Source organism: Pocillopora verrucosa, chromosome 1, assembly GCF_036669915.1.
Source record: "Pocillopora verrucosa isolate sample1 chromosome 1, ASM3666991v2, whole genome shotgun sequence".
NCBI classification, from domain to species: Eukaryota; Metazoa; Cnidaria; class Anthozoa; order Scleractinia; family Pocilloporidae; genus Pocillopora; species Pocillopora verrucosa.
In genome coordinates this window covers 25,407,834-25,431,776 of record NC_089312.1, presented here as the reverse complement: position 1 = coordinate 25,431,776, position 23,943 = coordinate 25,407,834, and the positions used below count along the sequence as shown (strand labels likewise).

Below are 23,943 nucleotides of genomic sequence, written 5' to 3'. Positions count from 1 at the left end.
TTCGTCGGGTTGTATGCAATATACTTGGATTAATAATAGCGAGGCAACTTCCAAATTATGAAAAAATTACATTTGGCAACTTGGACTTACTTTTGAATAAGCTTGACAAACTGTACAATGGTATGAAAACTTTTCATGAATTTGTTTTTTCTCAGGGGGCATGGTAACGAATCCTGCAATCTGATTGGTGTGAAAAGAGTTCCGTTAAGTTAAAGAAAAAAAATTAAAATATTATTCACCAGCCTGGTCGGTCTGTATTGGGGAAAACTGTGCCCTCTGCCTTCAATACCACCATCGGCCTACGACCTTGGGCGGTACTCAAGTCCTAGGGCACAGTTTTTCCTAGTACGGACCTCCCGAATAACATATACATCTTTACTCAGAACTATTACTATCTATCATCTGATCAAGGGAGCTGTAGGCCGCAAGACCAACATATTAGCTGTGGTTTCCTAAAGGAACCCAATGTTGTTTTCCAGTGCGTAACACGTGGTTTTCCATACACATTTTATCTCTCGCCCCATCAACAAATTACGTTTTTCACTTTTTCCTCTTAGAAAACACGCCGTTCTTTGAAAGGTATTTGTGTTCTGTACATCAGGATTAGTTTTCAAAACAAATGATCCTTCACTTGGCAACAAGCTCCGACAAAGCGAAACTTTGGTCTCAGAGCCCCCAAAAGAGCTGGTAAAATAGAAGTAAAAATGGAATACATGAACAGAAAAACCGAAGACTGGGAGAAAAAAACGAGGGATACTAAGGAAAACTGGTGTCAGTTTATTCAGCATTAGCCCTTCGTCAGAGCGATATCGCTCTGACGAAGGGCTAACGCTCGAAACGTCAGCTTTTTTACTCTTTACGGTAGCCAATTTACGTTTTCAACTCAGTTGTTAACACTGAATTACCTCCTATGCTCTCCCACCGACGCAGCACCACAGTTTCTTTTAGAAACTTATCCCCTTTATTCTGGTGTCAGTTCGTTGCGATGTGGCTTTTCGCACCGGCAAAAAAGGGAAGATAAAAAAAGAAAGTAAAGAGAAACAAAGACAGAAAGAATATGTTTATAAAACAGAAGAAAAGGATAAAATAGCCTTAGAAACTTTTAGTGGTGACCAATTTACATTATCAACCTCAGTTGATAAAACCAAGTTATCTTGTTGAAACCCCCCCCCCCCAATCACCGACGCAGCACAACAGTCTCTTTACATCTTTACCCCTATACCCAGAACAAAAGAATACTCGATTTCGGAATCATGTCTATTTTTAGAGGCTGATATGAACGAAACATTCTTGGTGCTGGCGTATGTGGTCACGAGCTTTTGCAGCAAGATCTAATCACACGACGTCTCACACGACGAGCATATTGCTTTCGCTTTCGGCTCCTAGGTAACGTTACATAATGGGTAAAATGTTAAAAATATATGAACAAAAAGGTCACTAAAACCCCGAAGAACAATCGGAATATCGGAATAACTTGGACTGTGATTGATCTGCATGCGAAGATTTGAAAATCGCTGCGAAAGTAGCGGGAGAGATTGGAGTGGAAACCGAAATATGTTAATTAGTAAGTTCCCAGGAAATACAGCTGTCCATCATTCGTTACTTTAATGTCTCTCAGCAAAAATTGCCATTATTTTAATGATTTAAATGGTTATGAAGTATTAATTATTTACACATTCTACAGAAAAAAGGAAATTACCTTGTCTGCACGAAACTGCAGGAATAATTATCGATACGCTTATCTAAATTTACTTCCGAGAAAATGGTGGAAACATCCATGTTATGAAAAATTGAATTACGTTTGGCAAGAGTTCAACATGGCATCACTTTTGAAAAAAAACTAATTTAACTAACCAATGATATATGAACATTTTAGTTAATACTTATAATCAAAATATTGTTATCTTTCACGATCGAGGGAACTGCTAAAAGAGCTGTAGGCCGCAAAATCCATTCATTGGGCTTGGTTAAATTAGGGAAACCCAATATTATCTTTCCCGTACGTAAAATGTGGTTTTCCAACCACCTTACATCACCTGCCCTATCAACAAACGTTTCAAAAGTTCACTTTCTTCTTGTCGTTGCTGGACGACAATTAAACTCGGCTGGTCCGTTTTAGACAACTTTATTCACGGGTTTTACACTCACAACAACACCGCTTTTTTCCGCTCACGTTACTACAAACTCAACTTATCTCATCTCACACACGCGCACGCGGCCCCTAGCAACGAGCTGCTACGCGGCTAGAAATGAAAGTACACGAAGCGGGAGGGACACTTCTCTTAGAGAAAAAAGCGCCTTTCTTTAAAAGTTATTAGTGTTCTGTACATCAGCGTGAGTTTTCAAAACAAATAATGTGTCACCTGGCTCCCACTGGTGGGAAGTATTTTTCAAGCCCAAGAAACCGGTACTAAACCGTTTTCAAAATATCATTTAACAACGAAAAAGGCACGCCATCAAAACTGCTTTGTGGAAAACTCTGGCGACCAGATGTTCCATGATCGGTTTATTTTAAGGAAGAAACAGTTTGCGTTGTAAACAAGAAGTCTTTAAAAGCAATGCCACCTTTATCGCACAAAGAATACAGCAGGGCGGAGGGATTATCTTTGAGCTTGCTGTGTAGGGAAATAAGACAAATTTAAATCTAAGCTATGCGCGTAAACTCCTTTTCTAGAGTTCTTTTGGGGTGCCCTGAAGACACGATAACAATTCAGTTAGCCGACGTATAATTTACTCATTATTCATTGTCACCTTTTCTTATTCACAAAAATAGAAAGTTCCTCATCCTCCAAAAAGAGCTTCACAAAAAACGACGACAACGTTCGCCTACAGTTTCTTCAGACACTATGTAAAGAGGCATGTCTGATATGCAGTACAAAACCTTTACTTTAAACTGGATTGAGAACCCGCTAATATCGCCTTTTCACAGCTGGAAAACTTTGTTTGATATTGCATTGTCAAATAATCAAAGCCAATTTAAAATTCATATTTAGGTGGTGCTTACAGCCGAAAGCCAATCGGCGTGAAATATAACTGGTGTAATTTACAATTTTCGATTAAGGAGATGAAGGGGTTATTGATTTTTTTATGGCGGGGTCTTTTAAGTCAGATATTGTTCTACCTTCCAAACAAAACTTGAAATAACAAAAGGTTTCCTTTTGACTTGTAAAAATCTTAAACTATTTCGAGGTCGCTTTCTAGGAAACATGATCAGCAAACACCTTCAAAATCCTTAAAAAGATGAAGGAAGAAAAAAGCGCAAGAAACATTCAAAGTTTTGGAAAACGTTAATCAGTATTCAAAAGGGAAACCTATCAATTTTACGTCAGATTATTTACTCAGATGATAGTATTGGTGTCGTCATGAATATTCACTTTTCCACGTGCTTTAGTTTTTATTCGCACGTTTGAGCTAGTCAGGGCTATTATTGTTCCATTAGCCTTCACCCTGAGGCGACCACGTTGGATATTCTGGTGGTATCAATAGCGGAAAGGGTCTTGTCTTTTTGCTTCGTTTAACAGTTTGGGAACTGGCTGAGGGGCAATGGCGATAAAGGTGTCTGTTACTGGTTTGTTTTGTTTCTGCTTTCCAATAGTTCTTGCATCAGCGTCTCTGGCGGCCGATGTCGACCTATGTGGTGTCGGTAAAATTGAAGGTAAAAATTTAACCCTGGCGTTGAACTTCACCGAAGAGAATGCCATGAAAAACGGCGGAGAATGTAGCCGTGTTGTATTTCTAGAATCAGCGCGGGTAAAACTTGTGGTCGAGCAATTGAACCTCGCTAATGGAGCGGTCTTCGAAATATACGACGGCCCAAGCCCTGAAAAAGGCCAACTTCTCGGTTTAAAAGCGGACACTGGGTTGCCACTGACGTACATTACCACGAGTAACGCTTTGTTCATTAAGTTCAGAGATAGCCAAAAAAAGGAAGGGCCTTCGAGTTTTCGCGGGAAAGTCGCTCCGGAACCTTATCAGCACATGTGTCGCTGTCGGTCTGTAGATAATGGAACTCTAGAGTGTTCTGAGAGTGATCGCGAAAGAAGTTGTAAAGTAAAGTGTCAACCATCATATATGGACTTGTCAATAAGTAAAGAAGTGAAGTGCGATCTCGTGAAAGGAGAATGGGATATTGATATTCATAACATGCACATCGCTTGTCAGAAGGTGCAAAGCCCATTACAAATCAAAGCGTTGTTGCAGTTCGATTACGTTAACGCAACTTGTAAAGATGCTGACTCGGAAAAAATAAAAAGTGCCTTCAGGGTGTCCATGGAACAAAACAATGACGTAAAAACCAAGGGTGTGTGTTTTGCTCCTAGTGGTGATGAAAATGTGGATTGCAAGGGGAAGAAAGTTCAAGTGAACTGCACTGGTGACAAGCCAGCCAGAATGATAATAACAATTACAGACCGTGTAACAAAACCTCCAACTTTAAAGGAAGCCAATGTGAAACTTCAAGAGCTGATCACAGCATACAAAAACTTGAACCTTGATAATGTTTTGAACTCCAAAGATTTAGTCATGAATAATGGAAGTGACTCATTCACTCCAGATAAGGCATCAGCTTCTATAAAGGTAACACCTCGATGTGATAATCTACAACACTATATTAAGGTCCCTGGTAATGATACATCTTTTGTCTGTTCCACCTGCCCACTGCACCATGCCTATAACACGTCTACCCACATGTGTGAGGAATGTCCCTCCGGAAGTAGAGTATCTTCTGGTGCAATCTCCTGCACAAAGAGTGACGGCACCATGAAGATGACCCCAAATAAGACTGCATGCAATAGTGCGTGCATGAAGGGAAGACATGTGGATTCGAACTCTAAGATGTGTGAATGGTGTCCACAGGATACTTACCAGAACTCTTCAACAAGGCTTAACCCCACATGTATGCCTTGTCCTGATCAAAAGAAGACCAGCTTTCCAGGAGCACAGAGTGTAGGGGAATGTCGTGACCCTTGTTCATCAGGTTCCTTCTACAACACATCTAGTGGTGCTTGTCAGAGTTGCGCTATCGGTTCTTACATTGATGTTGACAATCATGCACTCACCAAGTGCAAGACCTGTAGTGTGGGTAAGACAACCAGAGCAACTGGCAGCAAAGACAGCAGTGACTGTTACACAAGTTGCCCACCAGGCCAGTTTTACAACTCAAATTCAAAACAGTGTACTCCTTGTGGAAAAGGTAAATATCAAGACAAGATGGGCGAAGACACTTGCATGGATTGTCCTATAAACAAAACAACTCTGAATCCAGGATCAAAAAGTTCTGCTGAATGCATTATGTTATGTGGACCAGGACAATTTCTTATGGAATCTAATGGAAAGTGTGATGATTGTCCAATGAATACATACCAGGATATTAATCAGCATCAAAACAAGACGTGTAAGTCCTGCGGACCAGACAAAATCACAAATGCAACAGGGAAATCTAGCATTTCTCAGTGCTTTGAGAAGTGTAGCAAGGGCCAGTTCTTAAACAAGTCTTCCGCCAAGTGTAAAAGGTGTCCTGCAGGAGAGTACCAAGATCAGCTGGGTCAAGAGCAGTGTAAAAAGTGTCCACCAGGTCATTACCAAGATCTAACAGGCCAAGAGCAGTGCAAAAAGTGTCCAGCAGGCAAGTACCAAGATCTAACAGGCCAAGAGCAGTGCAAAAAGTGTCCAGCAGGCAAGTACCAAGATCTAACAGGCCAAGAGCAGTGCAAAAATTGTTCTACAGGGGAGTACCAAGATCTACCAGGCCAAGAGCAGTGCAAAAATTGTTCTACAGGGGAGTACCAAGATCTACCAGGCCAAGAGCAGTGCCAAAATTGTTCTACAGGGGAGTACCAAGATCTATCAGGCCAAGAGCAGTGCAAAAATTGTTCTGCAGGGGAGTACCAAGATCTACCAGGCCAAGAGCAGTGCAAAAAGTGTCCATCTGGGGAGTATCAAGATCAGCCAAGCCAAAAGCTGTGCAAAAAGTGTCCATCTGGGGAGTATCAAGACCTACCAGGCCAAGAGCAGTGCAAAAAGTGTCCAGCAGGCAAGTACCAAGATCTAACAGGCCAAGAGCAGTGCAAAAATTGTTCTACAGGGGAGTACCAAGATCTACCAGGCCAAGAGCAGTGCAAAAATTGTTCTACAGGGGAGTACCAAGATCTACCAGGCCAAGAGCAGTGCCAAAATTGTTCTACAGGGGAGTACCAAGATCTATCAGGCCAAGAGCAGTGCAAAAAATGTGCTACAGGAAAGTACCAAGATCAGACAGGCCAAGGGCAGTGCAAAAATTGTTCTACAGGGGAGTACCAAGATCAGCCAGGCCAAAATCTGTGCAAAAAGTGTCCATCTGGGGAGTATCAAGAACAGACCAGCCAGGAGTACTGTAAAAAGTGTCCTGAAGGTAAAACCACTGAAAACAAGGGAACTGATGATTCTAAAGCATGCATAACTATTGATGTAAAGAGCAAATTTGAATTGTCTCTTAGATTTGCTTCTCTTTCTTGGAGTGAAGAACTTAAAGAGGAAGGGAGCATGAAATACCAAGAGACAAAGGCAGTCATTGAGAAAGCAATCCAATTTGAGTTCCGCTCTGATCCATCATTCGAGAGTGTTGAGGTAACCAACCTAAAGAAAGGCAGTGTCATTGCAGAGTTTGATGTGAGCTTCAATGACAAAGCTGATTACAATCCTGTAAAAGTTCTTCAAGAGGCAGTAGATAAAGGTCACGTAGGAAACTTGACAGTTTCTCCACAGTCATTGAATATTCTTCATCAACCATGCCATCAACCTCTAGGAATGGAAAATGGTCAAATCAAGAACAAGCAAATTACAGCATCAACATTCTTCAAAGATCATGAGCCATCTGAAGCCAGACTGAATGCAGAAGGAGGGCGGGGCTGGCATGCTAAGTATTTCAAGAAGACGGAGTACTTGCAGATTGACTTTGAGAGTGAGGTCAACATAACAGGTGTGGCCACACAAGGAGTATCCTCTGAAGAATATTTTTATGTGACAGAATACAAGCTTAATATGAGCAAAGATGGAATTGTGTGGCATGAATACACTGAAAATAACAAATCAAAGGTATAATGCTATACACTAAAATGATGCATTTATGTTCAAATTCTTCCTTAGTGCAAAAATATACAGACCTGTTTAAATTAAATTTTGATTCCCTTGTCTGATGACCTCAAATACCATACTCTGAAACAGGAGAAAACTGGTTTGGAAACTTTTAAGCCAAAGAAGAAAGATGAAGCACAATAAATGCAACCAAACTGTCACACCTTTGATGGATGATAAAGCTAACATTAACTTAGTTTAAAAGCTTTCCCTTCCTTGACAAATCACACCCTAATGCATAATTGTTTCCTGTTAATACCCTATATTAATGTAAACTGTTTGGGAAATTTGGAATACAGGTAGTGTTACCTCTACAGTATAACTTGTCCTAGATGTTTAAAAGGATGGATTTTGATATTCATTGGATAAATAATTATTGCAAGTTGATATACCTGCCACAAACTCATTGTCCACAGTGGATGTTAGTTATACAAGTAATAATTACACCAGTTTTAAAACAATATTATCTTGTTATTCCTGACAATTAGCAATATTTTTAAGATTATATGGTCGAATCCATCTCCCATAGTTCGTTTTGCTTATATAGGTCCCAATGGAGTACATAGAACATTACAGCTCCTAGGTGCAAACCATTACTAAATAATATTTTGTTTATGATAGGTTTTCAATGGTAATAATGATGCAGAAACTGCTGTGAGAAACGACTTTGCACCATCTGTGCAGTCTCGGTTTATCCGATTTCTGCCTCAAAATTGGAACAAACGCATTTACATGCGTGTTGAGGTCTATGGCTGCAAGCCCATCAACCTGCCTGTTCCATCACCTACAACTGAAGCAGATGTTGCTGCAGTGACAGCAAAAGAGGAAAAGTGGCCATGGGGAGCATATCTTGGCATCATGTTTGCAATCCTACTTGTCATTGGAGTTGTGGTTGCTGTCATCTGCTGGAGGAAAAAGAGCCAAGAAAAGAGAGAGGAAGCTGGAACTGATGAAGCTCTGATGGGAATGAGGAAGCATGGTGATGGAGAGTACAGAGTCATCGAGAAAAATGCTGCAGAGCCTGACGAATATGATGAAAATGTAGTTTGAGTCAAATTATCAAAGACACAAAAGTTGATAAAAGAGGCAATATAACTTGTGCCTTTTCAAAGACAAAAATAGTTTAGTCATTATAAAGTTATGTCTGTCAAACTCAACATAGGATCTGTGTTTTTTTCATATCAATATTAACTTTTGATTGTTTCTTAGATAGTGAAGTACCCTGTGTAACAGGTGCTTGACTTGACAGGGTGTAATGGTGATTTAGCTTAAAAGAGTACACAGGCACAAGAGACAGAGTACTGCTTTTCTCACCAAGCTCTAGCTGCTCAATAGGCTAATGTGTAACAAATTATATTGCATTTATATTAAATTATGAACATAATTTTTACCATTAACAGCTAATATCTGGAAACTATGCAGAAGACCTCTTGCAGTCAACCAGACATCTTGTTCCAGATACAAGAAACTACGTCAATATTTTGTCTCCTTGGTTACTGGCCCTCCTTGCCTCATTTCAGGGTGAAGATTCTTTCAAATTTCAAAGATGACAAAGAATCACAGTAATAAGAGAATAAGGAAAAAAGTCACCATTTTGGAGTAAGATTTATAATGGCTGTCAACAACCAGTTACAAGGAGACAAAGTAAAGAAAACAACTCAATGATGATGATAATTTTCCCTGAAAATCTAAACATCGTTTTTCATTGCTTTGTTTATTCTGACTGAAGTTAATTCACTTTTCCTATTTTCCATTTCATGTTGCAAAAATAGGGACTTTTCAATTGAAAGGAGTTTGGCATGCCTGTGATCTTACAAGAGGGCAATAAAGTCTAGTGAAAATGACAAAAAAAATGAACAACAAAGTATCATTGTGGTTTCCAGCTTAGATCTTAGGCCATATAAATCATACAATTTGCAAAAGAAGTTTTGGTCCATATTATCCCTTAAATTTGTAGACTGCAATTCCCTGAAATAAATGCTATTTGAGAGTTGGTCAAGATTTAATATTTGTCTACTTAAAAACTCCTGAAAGTGATTAGCATGTAACATCTACACATTATCCAGCCAACATGTCATGAGAATACAAAAAGTTATCAAGTAGAAGTTAGTAGTCTTGATCTAAGACCAAATTCTCATGACTTATTAACAAGGCAACGAGTAGCAGCTAGAGGGGAGAATTAAAATCAGATCTTGGGAGTTAAAGGGTTAAATGGAAGAGACAAGTATGTAATGATACTAAGACAGACGTTTTCTTCTCTATTTCACAATTAGATAATTCGTTCTCCATTTCTATCGATAGATGATGCATGCGAAGCCCCAATCAGTTTGAACATAGAAATCGAGAGCGAACAGCATATTTTAATATTTTGGTATAAATGTGGAAGTTGTTCCACACGTAACAACATGTCAGGCATTCTCCTGTCCCAAAAAATTGTTATCTTCCACCAGGTCTGTCAAAGTATCATATTTTAGAGTTATAGCAACTGCTTTCCGAAGATTACTTGAGGTAAAGTTGACTTTTTTGTGACGGAAAGTGAGATTATTTTGAAAGCTAACTTTCTAAGGAAGGAAGTTAACATATTGACGCATTACCTCGAGGAAAATGCTCAACACTGCACGTGTTGTCAACGGATGAATATTATTTGAATGCAAATTTTTTTTTGTTAATTTTTAAATCTATGTGAAACCTCACAGGTAACTGTCTGGCTTAAAATTAAATGAAGTGATCGTTACATACCTCACATTGCTATTGTGTAACTCGCAACGAAACGGACACAATTATTCGTGTTGCGTGACCTACGTGAATTTCGTTTTAAAATTGCGCGACAAGAATGATATCTTGAAAACTGATAATGTTACGAATTATTTGAATGAAGCTTGATGAAAGTAATTTTTTGCATGTTGAGTAAAAGTATTTTTGCCATAAAAAAAGGACTACTTCGATCGGAAAAATAATCAACGAGTCACTTGACGCCTTCCGAGCAAAAATTGTGTAACGTCTGACGGCAGCCATGGGACTGCCGCCTCGTTAATGCCCTGCGTGCCACGTTGTAGTGTCACATGTTCATCAATTTAGCAATCGCTCTGACGCTATCATGGCGACCGGTGAGTTAGCGTGTCGATCCGCACGTTTTGCAGTTTTCCATATTTTTATCTTTATTTTTCTTCTTCAGTGAAAAGCCAGTACGCTGCTCAAATCAAGCCCCTTTCACTTAAATGTGGCGACTATCAATACTTCGATGTCGCTAGTTTAAACGAGGAAAGATACGGTGAGGAATATTCAAATTATTATTGACAACTCGTAGTGCTGAAAAATTTAAAATTTCAAGTTGAGTTTGTATACTCGAATTTGGGAAATTTAGACAAATGATTCAAGGTTACAGAAGTGATATGTATAAAATTTGATTTGTAGTCTTGGCTGAAATACACCAAAAGATTCGCGAACCCTTGAATTTTGAAGATAGCTTAGAGAATAGTTTTGAATGAGTTTGAACTATGACCCTCAGGATTCATGACTACTCATCTGACTATCTTTTGAATAGCATTATTTCTATTGCTTCAACAATTTGTTGTCAAATTTCTAGTTTGGTAGGTAGGTTGATGATTATTTTGATCGCAATTTGTTTGTATTCTGTTCGGCTCACTCTATGCGGAAAATACCAATATTAACTAAGATCCCTCTCTTTTGTTAGAAGTTTTGTGTTGCATGATCATACGATATCGGGGTCTAAATACCCATAACTGCACGAATATCGTACCAGTATTGACTAGTCGGGGTCAAAGTATATGTGACTCTCTGTACGCGTTATTCTTCTCTCGTAAGTAATTGAAGTACACTTTGTACGTAGCTAGATTTACCAATTAACCAATAAGTTTCACAATTCCGTGCGTCTGTTCAGTAATAGGTCACATATGACGTCAAAATGTGGTTAGAACAAAAAAAAAACACACTTGAGGTAGAACCAAGTGCATCACTGATTTTCTTACCACATTTTGACACCTACCATGATCTACTGAACAGAACCACTTTTTGTTTTACATAATAAAAGAAGTAATGTGTTGATGGTACTGATGTCATCAATGTGTCTGCCCTCCAATAGATCATAAATAAAATCCTTGTTAACTGAGTGTATAGTTCAGCTTAAGATAAAAATTTCAGCTCTAACGTGGGATTTTTATTTAACAGAAATCAAAGGTTGCATGAAATTTGAGTAGTGGAAGAACAAGTTGACATTTTTTAAAAAATATTTGTTTGATATACCATCCCATAGCTCGCCTACCATATTCAATCAGGGTACTATTGGAATCTGCTGTTCGTAACTGCGATGGCTTCCAAGTGAAGTCCAAGGATGTAGAAAACATTTTGGACTGGGAGAATAACCAGAAACAAAGTGTTGAAATCCCATTTATGCCAGCAAGGGTAATCCTGCAGGACTTCACGTAAGTCATGGAATTTTTCTTTTTGGAATCATGTCTGGTTTTGGAAAAATTTATCTTGTCTTGACCTGTTGGCATTCTTTCTATAATTCAAGCAGATTGTTAAAAGTTAATAGTTTTCAACTTTTCCAAAGGAGACACTTTTGAAGAGATTGACCGACCTGCTCTGAGTACTAAAGTTAGTAAATAAAGTGTGAGAGACTTACTTTTAGGTTACCTGAGCTATTTTATGCTCAACTGTAGGGCTGTTACACTTTATTTGATAGATTTTACTTTTACTTCACAATAGTCCCTTCTTCTGTACATTTCTTACTGAGAACCCTTTGTTCAGATTTTTACCTTGCTTCAAATAAATGCCCTTCCCCCCTTGCTCTACAAGTTTAATAATACTCTTAAACTACTTTCCTGCTAATAGTGGCGCCTTCCCCTCCCCCCTCTCCTACAGTTAAAGATACCACTTGTTATTTACTTTTTGGTGTTTGTGTTTTAGAGGGGTTCCTGCAGTGGTTGATTTTGCTGCTATGCGAGATGCTATTAAAAGACTTGGAGGAGACCCAACCAAAATTAATCCACTTTGTCCCGTTGACCTGGTGATTGACCATTCTGTACAAGTTGATGTTTCAAGAAGGTATGACTACAATAATTTGTGTAAACAATTAAGTGTTTTGTTAATATTAAAACTAGATCTTAACAAGCTGTATTTTTCAATTCACTAACTGTTAAACCAACTATGTGCCTGGCTTTAAGTGAACAATTAGGAAAAAATACAGGAACATCTTAGGAAAAGCAACAACCCATTGTATTTTAAAAAATCAGAATTTAAAAAAAGTGTAATTATGTTGTGGTTAGTTCTTTATCTCAGGGGCAAAAAAAATCAGGAATTTACTCTTGATTGCCATCTAGCTTTGACTATGATGATAAGGGTTTGGAGAGAAACCAATTAAAGAAATCTTCTCAGCAGAAAACTTGCCCCTTGATATTCAAAATGATCTGCAAGAAATGGGTAACTGTTTTTTTAATAACTTTGTGAGAGTATGAAACAAAGAAAGCAATCAAATCACAGTAGAGAGTTTCAGTCTGGTGGGCAAACCTGATATTAATATAACAATAGAAATAGTGTTGATCATATTGTTTCTGGAGTATGCTGAGTCATCTTGTGCGTAATTTAACATAGGACTGTAACAGCTTTTCTTTCAAAGAGTAATTAATATGTTTCATTGTTTTTATTTTTCTCTGCTTGCATATGTCTGTACTTAGACCTAAAAAAACTGAAAACTGGATCACATATTATGCTGTTTTTTTTTTTGTGTGTATGTGTGATCCCTTAACCCTTTAACCACTAGGAGTAACTAGCATCTAATTTCTCCTCACAATATCATCCCTAAATCATACATTAAGGTCAAAGTATAATCAAAAGGCTCAGAGCAAGAACGATCCCTTGATTTTTCGGCCATTTTTCACATGATTGACAATTTCCGGCAAATTCTCCTCGTCAACACCTCTGGAAACATATACAACAGTATAAAGAATATGTATATGATTTTAGAGTGTAAAGGATTAAAGAGCTAGTTGTCCTTTACCCATAACAACAGAGGGTCAAATGAAGTCTTCAAAACTTGATTTCAAGTTTCTTTATGCAACAAATCAGAATCTCTGATGTTGTTCTTTCAGTCAGAGTCGTTTGTTTGATCCAGGGGGCAACTGGCTTAAGAAGGACGATCCATGTCCATTTCATTTGATGCCCACTGACTGGTGCAAGGCCACTCTCTCTCTTTTTTTTTTTCTTTGTGCAAAACAAACTGAGTAACATTTGAGTGTTTGAGTGTTGTTAGAAGGTTTACCTTTCTCCAACAAATGTTTCTGTTACAGCTGAATTTAATGTTGATTGAATTTAATGTTGAGGTAAATTTCACTTCCTATTGTAGTGTAAGTCTGTTCTTAATTTCCTTGTCCTCTAGCCCTAATTTTAAATAAATAGGCTAAGGAGGCAATGGAAATTAAGGATCACCTTTGAGAATTTTTTTTTTACCTGCATACACATCATTAAGACTAAAGGTGGCAGTGTTCTTTGGACTTGAGACTCTGTGAACTTTGTTAAGTCAGATGGTTGGAAATGATTTTTATAATTCTAGATCAAATTCAGATGTTGAAAGATTTGATAAGTGGCCATAAATTCCAAAGTGAAAAAAATTTGCACAACATGCATGTTAACTGGGAATCCAGAAATATAGATAAAAGCTATAGTTTTTCTCCCCTGGATCATTTAGGTGTACTTTTACAGCTATTATAGGTGATACTTAATATCGTGAAATGTCTGTACTATTTCTTTCTCTAGCTCTACAGCCCTGCAGAAGAATCAAGAAATGGAATTTAACAGGAACAAAGAAAGGTTTCTTTTTCTGAAGGTAATCAAAATTTTAGGTAATATTCCACTAAATTTTTTGCTTTATGTATAGTACACTACTCTTCATGGATTACTCCAAGGAAAGATTTTCAGTGTGGCACTCTGTTACTTTGGGCATTAGAGCCTATACACTGTCCATAATAAGTGTACCATTTGGCCACAAAGTGTCGTGATAGCTTTGTGAATATTTCCTTTCTTCGTTACTTTCTTTGTTTTATTTTCAGTGGGGATCAAAAGCTTTCAAGAACATGACAATTGTTCCACCTGGTTCAGGCATAGTTCACCAGGTATGTCTTATCAAAGCATGCTTCTTAATTGAAATCAGTGTTGTGCAGTTAATTGAACTTATAACAAGCAACTGATAATTGCTGCAGTGATTTTGTAACATTAACCAGTATAAATTAGCCATATATGCACTATAGAAGCCAGTAAGCATTCAAGTCTGTGGCAATTCAGCTAAATTCTAACTAGAGTACACTCACCTTTGGTCAAAAACTTCATGCTCTCAATTTGTAAGCTATGGGAATTTTTTTTTACTCTTGTGAATTGATTACTTTTAAATCATGCAACTGCTCTGGTTTCTGTTTCAGGTCAACTTGGAATATCTTGCCCGTGTTGTCTTCAACATGGAAAAATTTTTATATCCTGACAGTGTTGTTGGAACTGATTCACATACAACAATGATCAATGGACTTGGAATTGTGGGATGGGGTGAGACGTTTTTCCTTGAGTATGCCTTGTGTTTCAGTTTTTTTCTTACAAAGTTAGAAAGAGAAAGAAGGGAAAAAGTTGTGTTAAGTACTTTCAAATTGTTACCTCAAACCCTGAGTTTTTGTTTGTTCTTAAACCCTTTACACCCTAATGTCAGTATGCATATTCTCCATACTGTTCTCTATAAATTTCCTTGGGTGCTAACAAGAAGAATTTGTTCAACAATCCTGAGTTTCTTTTGGTGACTGTTTCCTTTATTCTCAAGACCTTTATGAGTGATTTGAGAGTGTTACTGTAAGGAGAAATAGTATGCTAGTCACTCTTAGGTGTCAAAGGGTTAAGGGATCTTGGGTTAGCTGAAAAAAATTAACTGCAGAAGTGAAGCTTTTTACAATTTTGCCACATGTACCCTTTAAGTAAGTGATACCTACAAGATTTATGTAGACACTTGAAGGCTGTTAATAACTCTATTTTCTGCAAATAATCATGCAAGAAATTAAATAATATTTAACAGTGAGCTCTAGGTAGGAAGTGCTGCTCAAGTAAGAATACTTTAATTTACAATTTTCTCATTTGGAATAATTCATGTCAGGTGTTGGAGGTATTGAAGCTGAAGCAGTCATGCTGGGTCAGGCCATTAGTATGGTACTGCCAAAAGTTGTGGGATATAAGCTGACTGGAAAAGTAAAGCAATTCATCACTTCTACTGATGTTGTTCTCACAATCACAAAGGTAAACGTTAGATACTTAGTAAACATCTATCAAGAATACTTTCCTAATATAAAGGTAAGAGTTTATTCTGGTTTGGTTAGCATGAAATGGCTAAATCAAAATGAGGGCTCAGTTTTCAGTGAAAAAAAAATACTTTTTGGGTACAATTTTAGGTAAGCAATGATGATAACAGAGCTGAACCTGCGTCTTTTTAAATTCCTGATTGCCTAGGCCTCCTATATCACCAGGAGCTAAGTTCCCCTCTCTTTGTGAGAAGTGTGTGGGTTCTTTAATGTCCCCCATTAACCAGCACAGAGAAGATGCAGGAGATGGGGCCAAGGGTTTATAATCATTATCTGAGAAGACTAGAATGTCTAACCATTTGCTGATGTCATAGCAAAGGCAGCACATTCCCCTCAGTTATTATAGGACCCTGAGTGTATGTCTGGTCTGGGGCTTGAGCCTTTGACCTTCGTATGCCAGTTCGGCTACCTACAACATGAGATAACCAATTTTGGTCTATTGTACACACATTCATGTAAACAGGTTTATGAAATAACAACTGAACAATGATAAAAACAAGAATGTCACAACACCCCTTACTGCTTTGTTGAAGGCCTTTGCTCTCTTGATGACAGAGGAGTGTTTCATGTCTTGCAGCATCTTCGCCAAATTGGTGTAGTTGGGAAATTTGTGGAGTTTTTTGGACCTGGAGTGAGTCATCTGTCTATAGCAGATCGTGCCACCATTGCCAACATGTGCCCAGAGTATGGTGCAACTGTTGGTTTTTTCCCTGTGGATGAGAAGAGCTTGTTGTATCTCAGACAGACAGGTAAAATGTTCGGAAAAAATTTTAACAATATTGATATCTTATCCAAATACTGACCTTCAAGTTTGGTGCATACTGCAGTGTAGACAAGTGACAGTTTATCTTAACTTTGCCAACTCTTACACAGATTACTGAGACTCTGAAACAGATTATGAATCTTCTTACATTTGTTCTCACCAGCTATCAGTTCTATAGAAAATAGTAGACCAAAATAAGCTGAATTGGCCGAAAAAATTTATGACAAGTTTTAGTTGTGTTTAGCTCTCAACAGAGTCTGATTATGTTTTCTTTTAATGTCACCTCCTCCAGTTTCAGTCTTCCTCTTTTCTTTTATTATCTAGTTCACTGACTTTCACTAGAGTTTCATGTTGGTGGAGACTGATTTTTGCCCATTCACAATGCTAACTTGCTGACAGCATGAAGTTTCTGTTGACTCTAGGTCGTAGTGAAGAGGCACTTGAATGTGTTGAAGCTTATGCAAGGGCTACAAAAATGTTCAGGGACTACTCTGATCCAAGCAGTGATCCAGTGTTCTCTGAGGTGAGGTAGATTGAGCTGATGTTACCTAGAATTTGCAATATACTGGTATTGACCCTTAAACCCCCAAGATTGGATTGTTAATTCTCTACGTTGGTTGGTGCACAATTCCTTGTAAATTAGTTGCAAGAATGTGGTGTAATATCCAGATAACAACTTCTCCCTGATAAGTTTGGGTATTCTCATTACCTGTTTGTTGGATAATGTACATTTCTGTATACATTATAGGGAGAAGTTGAATGTTAATCACTTCTGAGAGTTTAAGGGTTAATATGAGAGGAGGATGTTAAGATGATTGTAACAAATCTTGCTCAAGAACACAACCCAGTGATCCTCTTTACAGCTAGAGCTAGAAAATAATTTGGACTTCTCTGCTAGATTTTATTTTAACAGGCTAAAAGAACAGAATAGGATAAGAGGTGTGGCTCATATGGGAACATTTACATGTAACTCCTTCAATGAGGCCTTTAAATTGTGTTTTTGCTGATTTCAACCAATATTTCATCAATACTTATTGATTTAACTCTGATCACAACAAAACTGATCGAGGAGCTCCCATGAAACCAGACTGTGACCAGCAAACAAAGCATCATGGTGACATCCACTCAGGTTATTGAAAAGTCAGTCACCATTGCTGAAAAAAGTCTTTTTATGGACTACCCCTAGTCAGAAGTCTGCACACTCATGATTTATATTGCATTTGTGTTGCTGTTACAGGTTGTGGAGTTGGACTTGTCTACTGTGACTCCATCAGTATCAGGTCCCAAGAGGCCGCATGATAGGGTGTCTGTTTCTGTAATGAAACAGGATTTTACAGACTGTTTAAACAATAAGGTTGGATTTAAAGGGTTTGGAATCCCCCCTGAAAAGCAAAGCACGGAAGTCCCTTTTATTTTTGATGGTCAAGAGTTCAAGTTAGCTCATGGTAAGAACTCTTATCTTTCTTCAAACTTGTTTGATATTTATGTGAACTATATTATTATTATTATTATTATTATTATTATTACTATATTATTATTATATTAGTATTATTGAGCTTAGTATTGTCAAAGATTTTGTTGTCACTGCCGTTGTTGTTGTTGTCATTGTTACTATCAGTTACAGTGAAGGTTGTGTTTCAACTGTTGTCAAAAGAGGTCTTGAATGCAAAACTATTTCAGTTGCATTGAATCAATGATTGATTTAGACATGGGTGAATTTGTTTAAAAGCAGATAGCTGTACATCAACTTGGGCATTGCATAAAGCACTGCTCATGGTAACACACAATGGATTCTCAAAAAATTATGTTCTTAACGCTTTAACTCCCATGAGTGACAAAGACAGAATTTCTCCTTACTATATCAGTACAATATCAAGCAGACAAGTGATGAGAATAAAGAAAAATAGTCATTAGGGGATTATTAGTTGATCCAATACCAAATTCTCCAAATTAGCATCACAACAACTATATGGCAGACAGTAAGGAGAGTTAAGACATGGTATTTCTTACAAAATTTTTATAATCATATGCTTTCGATATTTTTCTGCCTTTGATTGTTAAATTACCTACTGAAGGCTCGAGAAAGTGGCTCCTTCAGATGAATGTTGTCTGCAAGTGAATGTGATTGTTCTTTCACTGCACTTTATCCAGGTTCTGTGGTGATAGCTGCCATCACTAGTTGTACAAACACAAGCAATCCATCAGTCATGCTTGGGGCAGGACTGTTAGCAAAGAAAGCTGTTGAACTGGGACTGAGTGTCAAGTCATACATCAAGACAAGCTTGTCCCCTGGCTCTGGTGTAGTTACCTACTATCTCAAGGAAAGTGGTGTCATACCAAGTCTGGAAGAATTAGGGTGAGTAATCAAAGACTTTCCACCTACATGTTGTTCAAAATAGAAGTATGCCTTAGGAACCATTCTTTTTGACATAGAATCAACCAGACTCTTAACACCCTAACTTCAGTATGTATATTCTCCACACTGTTCTCTGTACATTTCCAATGATAATGATAAGGAGAATTTGTCTAACAATCAAGAGCTTCTTTTGTTGTTGATCATTTCACTGTTCTCATGACCTTGATTCAGGGATGGTATTGTAAGGAGAAAGTAGATGCTAATCACTCTTAGAGGGTAAGGGGTTAATAACAGGAGGTTTTCTTTTTTTTCACCAAAAGTTAGTGCCAAAAATTTAACTTGATGCCATTGTAATTTTTTCTGTGTTACAGGTTTAATATTGTGGGTTATGGCTGTATGACCTGTATAGGCAACTCTGGTCCACTATCTGAACCTGTTTCTGAGGCCATAGAAAAGGTTTGTGTCCTTATCAATGACATCTTGTTGAGTTAAGTAAATGAAGAATTTCAGATGACGTCTCTCTGTCAAAACGTCATGTGCAAGTACTCTGTTTGAAAGTTTGTTTGTCAGAGTTCATGTCTGAGGAATGGTAGTCTATAGGGTAGGGTTTTCAATTAATTGAGTATAGTTTTCCATCTTTCTATTGTCTCTTTTTTTTCTTCTTCAGTTTTTTATTGTAGCCAAATTAAGAAAACGTTTTCTTTCTTGGAAAAGGTGAACATAACAGAGACCTGTGCTATATTTTCATTTCATGGTCACCTCTTTTCTCTCATATTCAGTACAACCCTGTTATGTGGGTCAAAGACTTTATTCAGGATTAATTTAGGATCTATCTTTCACATGGTCTTCTCGAGCTCATATTATACTATTTTTGTTTGTGTATGTTAATCATCATGCAGTGCGTTCATTTTCTGTAGCATAGTTTTTCTTTGTCTCTACTAAATCAATTGAATTTTTCATTCGTCCTCTTATCGTTGCTTAAAGTTTGAGTTTCCCCTTTATTCTATTGCTCAATCCAGACCTTCACCAATCGCTCTGAAGAAGGGCTAACGCTCGAAACGTCAGCTTTGAAACTCTTTACGGTGGCCAATTTACGTTATCAACTCTTTGATAATACTAAATTACCCTGTTATGCTCGCCCAGCGACGCAACACCACAGTTTCTATTAAAATTATCCCCTATATTGATTCACCTTTGAACAGATTGGTTTCATGTTCGCTCCTTTTGTTAACCACGTAAAGACATTAAATTTTGTAACTACATGTATCATTTAAGCGTAATGAAAAAAAATGGCATTTTGCTTTCAGGGTGACCTTGTAGCTGTTGGAGTGCTGTCAGGAAACAGAAACTTTGAAGGCCGCATTCATCCTTTAACGAGAGCAAACTACCTTGCCTCCCCTCCCTTAGTAATCGCTTATGCCATTGCTGGAACAGTTCTTATAGACTTTGAGACAGAACCCCTAGGTAAGACAATCTTACAGAATTTTCTTTTAGATCTTTTCTCAGGTACACAAGTTCTATCCGATGATTTGAAGAGTACTTGAGAGCTTCTACTTAAAGTAGTTCATGCTTCTGTGTTTTATTTGGTAGGCATTTCGAAAGATGGAAAAGAAGTATTTCTCAAAGACATCTGGCCAACAAGAGATGAACTTCAGGTTTGCGCTTTGCGTTTAAAACTCAATATTTTCATCACTAAGTGCTTGCATCTCTTTTTGTGACAATTTTTAGATTCGTTCAGTCAATCATTTGGAACCACATGCAACGTACTGTAAAGAAATCGTTTTGGGAGATAGAAAGAACTATTATTTCCCGGTTAATACTTAATGTTATTAATTCCCCTGTCATGTCTCTGTACTAATCATAGTTTGAACTGGCTCTGCGAATTCATTGTATCCCCTTTGCAAAAATGATTATAAAGCTTTATGATATTCCAGTAAGATTCAAGCTTCATATCCTGGGCTACTCTTAAGAGTAGCTTTACTTTATTGAGATCTTTGCCTTCTTCTGACATAAAGTTAGGTACTAAGCTACGTGAATTTGATGGATCTTTCCCGTTTTCACAGGAGGTTGAAAGACAGTATGTTATACCGGCTATGTTCAAAGAAGTCTATTCCAAGGTGTCGGTAAGTAGGGCACAAAAACTTGCTTCCATTGTATAACTGCTGTATTACTCCGCCCAATTTCTTAGTTCGGACACATTAAAAGCAAGAACCAATTTGTTTAAAAAATAGATTTTTCTTTTTAGGATAAAGGCTAGGATTACGCTTTGGCGTTTAATGCATCTGAAAAGCAAGAATTGTGACCCGCAGTGAACTTTCTTTCCTTTGATCAAAATTAATTTTCAAATACTGTTTCAGAGCGGTAACCCTCGTTGGAACTCTCTGGAAGCACCCGATAGTATGCTGTATCCATGGGATGTGAAATCAACCTATATCAAACATCCACCTTTCTTTGAAACAATGGTGAGTATTTGAAGAACCTTACATTTAAAAAGCCGAACACTTAGCGTTTCTCTCTTCCTCGGTACCATTGACAAAATGCAAGGCAGCCATTTTGAAATTTAGCGCCCTGCAATAATCATCTCATGCGATGTGATTATAGCGAGATATAATGCAATCCTTGACCAATCGGAGAGCGCGAATCTCTTTGATCACTTGAAAAATTATACTGAAATAAAGAGGGTAAGTTTCTAAAGAAACTGTTGTGCTGAAACTGGTGGGGTAGTACAAGATAATTTGGTTTTATCAACTGAGTTGATAATGTCAATTTGCCACTGTAAAGAGTTTCTAGAGCTGACGTTTCGAGCGTCAGCCCTTCGTCAAAGTAAATGGCTCTGACGAAAGACTAATGCTAATTATTGGTTGGAAGTAGAACTTGATCAGAAAAGTTCCCATCATTGGCCCCAGAATGAGTCAGTGTGTGTTTGTGTTTTACTTCCAGGCCAAGGAGTTGCCAGAGCGTGTCAGCATTTCAGATGCTGCTGTGCTGTTGAACTTGGGCGACTCAGTAACCACTGACCACATCTCACCTGCGGGCAGCATCTCTCGCACCAGTCCTGCTGCTCGGTATCTAGGTAGCAAGGGGTAAGTTTGATAAGAACTCTGTCTTCTTTTCGAATCTCTCTTTTTGTTTTGTTTTGTTTTGTTTTTTTCATCGGCGAATTAAACTCTCTTTTCTCTGGTCAAGAAATTTAAATGATGTGACAGTGATCCTTCTCATGAAAGGCTCCACGTCTGCTCTATTTGAAGGTTATTTACAAACCTGGCCAGCTCATTTTAAGTGATTATGTAACGTCGAGCAGCAATCCACGACTGGTCAAATAATTTAAATGTATGTGAAGGTGATCTTCCTTGTAAAAGACTCTCCCTCTCGGCCATATTTGAAGCTTTTGCTGCAGTACTGTAGCCTGGCTAACTCATTTTAAATAAATTCTTCGGCTTTCATCTGTTTTCAGGCTTGCACCTCGGGAGTTCAACTCGTATGGTTCTCGGCGTGGAAACGATGCTGTAATGGCGCGTGGAACATTTGCCAATATCAGACTGGTCAATAAGTTCATTGGTAAAGCTGCACCTAAAACTATCCACAATCCTTCGGGGGACACGGTATGGTAAACATAAGCATTATGGCTTTCACGGCTAAGGAAAAAAGCTTGAAATTTTGTCGTCTGCCTTTAGCTGCTTGCATGATTGAGTGATCATGTTTTTATACAAGTTGTTAATCGAGGATTTCCCAACGTCCCTTTTGCAAAATCTCGGGCATTTTGAAAGCGATTTTCCAACCGAGTGTTTGAAGTAATTCAGGAGGGGGCTAATATTTCTCTCTCCTAACAGAATGAGGGAACGAGGCTGTTCATTTTCAAAGCGGGACACAGGGTGAAATCACGTGCAGGCTAGAAAACCGCTTTGGTAGCCAAGAAAGAAGGCAGGATTCGTTTCATTTCGCCGTATATTAAAGCGTTAGCGATGATAAAAATTATGCCTTGCGCCGAGGAATTGAAAGGAGATTATGTTAGCACCGTGTACTTGGTCTTTCACTGTGTGTATTTATGCTGTGATATTATCGAGTTGTTGGTTTTATTTATTTACTATCGCTCTTACTCTGCAGATGGATGTTTTTGATGCTGCTGAACGATACCACCAAGAAGGACGACAACTCATCATTCTGGCCGGCAAGGACTATGGGTCGGGATCTTCACGTGACTGGGCGGCCAAGGGACCTTGGATGCAGGTACATAGGGCAAAACTGAACCCAGGTTTTATGGACCTGCAAGCTCTGTTTTTAGATTTATGTACTGTAGGCTAAATACTTAGTTTAACTAACTGTTCGTTTATCTCTGTTCTGTTCAGGGTGTTAAAGCGGTGATATCAGAGAGTTTTGAACGAATTCATCGAAGCAATTTAGTGGGAATGGGTATTATGCCCCTGGAGTATCTTCCCGGTCAAAACGCAGAGAGTCTGGAACTCACTGGAAAGGAGAGTTACACTATTGTGGTACCGGAAGAGCTGAAGACTGGCCAAACACTGGAAGTAAAGGTAGACTGTTGCTTTAGCTTGTCTTAAAATTGAATCAGAAGAATGCGGGCTCCTTTGGCCTATTTTTTTCTAGGGAAGACAGGTAAAAACTTCCAACAGACTGTCTATATGACCGTCTGTTTGAATGATTGATTGATTGACTGACCGAGTGGTTTACCTATGACGTCTTATTCATTGCAGCTGAGTGATGGCCGGTCTTTCAATGTTAAGGTCCGTTTCGACACGGACGTGGAACTGACGTACTTCAAACACGGAGGAATCCTGAACTACATGATAAGGAGCATGCTACATTAAGAAAACAGCTGGATCTAGGGACATATGACATCTAGCGAAAATATGAGATCTACAATATTGAAATCATCGAACACGGGGAACGCCGGAACACAACAGATATCATTGGCGTTTGCGTTTCTATCCTTTTTTCGAACGAATCGGTCGAAGAAGAGTCTTAGTTTTTCAATAACATTATATTTAGATAATTTATGAATTGAGCCTGACTATTTAAGAAGAATATCAGGAGAGCTACAATTTTTATAGTGAGTAGCTAACTCTATTTTTAATTATGTTAAAGGTGACTATTGAAACCCGAATATTAAGGAAAATAATTTTCAAGTATCGAGGTTTAGCGAAAGCAAGCTAGTCTTGCTGTTTCACACACCGAGATGGCCACTCTGTATTTAAGAATTTGAAAAAGTGCTCATCTGAAAATAAATTGGAGGAAAAAAGGTAATCAAATATTTGTGGTTTCTTTCGCTTTGTTGATCGTATCGACAATTGTATCGTTTGTCGTTCTCCTAGTTTTCTCGCCAACATCCGAAAAAGAAGGGTAAACAT

The 23,943-nt window shown here is 38.1% G+C and overlaps 2 protein-coding genes across 2 annotated transcripts; both read left to right on the top strand.

The window, feature by feature from the left end:
* Window positions 1-3,120: 3,120 nt before the first annotated feature.
* Window positions 3,121-9,109, top strand: LOC131796450 (uncharacterized). Its single transcript, XM_059114040.2, has 2 exons — window positions 3,121-7,071; window positions 7,732-9,109. Exons 1-2 carry the CDS (start codon window positions 3,544-3,546, stop codon window positions 8,158-8,160), a joined length of 3,957 nt encoding a protein of 1,318 aa, XP_058970023.2. The 5' UTR covers window positions 3,121-3,543; the 3' UTR covers window positions 8,161-9,109.
* Window positions 9,110-10,180: 1,071 nt separating this feature from the next.
* On the top strand, window positions 10,181-23,838 carry LOC131796451 (cytoplasmic aconitate hydratase-like). Its single transcript, XM_059114041.2, has 22 exons — window positions 10,181-10,217; window positions 10,286-10,381; window positions 11,384-11,552; window positions 12,040-12,177; window positions 13,885-13,954; window positions 14,178-14,240; window positions 14,544-14,664; window positions 15,257-15,396; window positions 16,036-16,207; window positions 16,644-16,744; window positions 17,459-17,666; window positions 18,373-18,577; window positions 18,949-19,033; window positions 19,885-20,041; window positions 20,168-20,232; window positions 20,641-20,700; window positions 20,935-21,039; window positions 21,518-21,660; window positions 22,032-22,179; window positions 22,682-22,804; window positions 22,924-23,109; window positions 23,290-23,838. The coding sequence occupies exons 1-22, from the start codon at window positions 10,208-10,210 to the stop codon at window positions 23,401-23,403; spliced, it is 2,679 nt and encodes an 892-aa protein (XP_058970024.2). The 5' UTR covers window positions 10,181-10,207; the 3' UTR covers window positions 23,404-23,838.
* The last annotated feature ends 105 nt before the right edge of the window (window positions 23,839-23,943 follow it).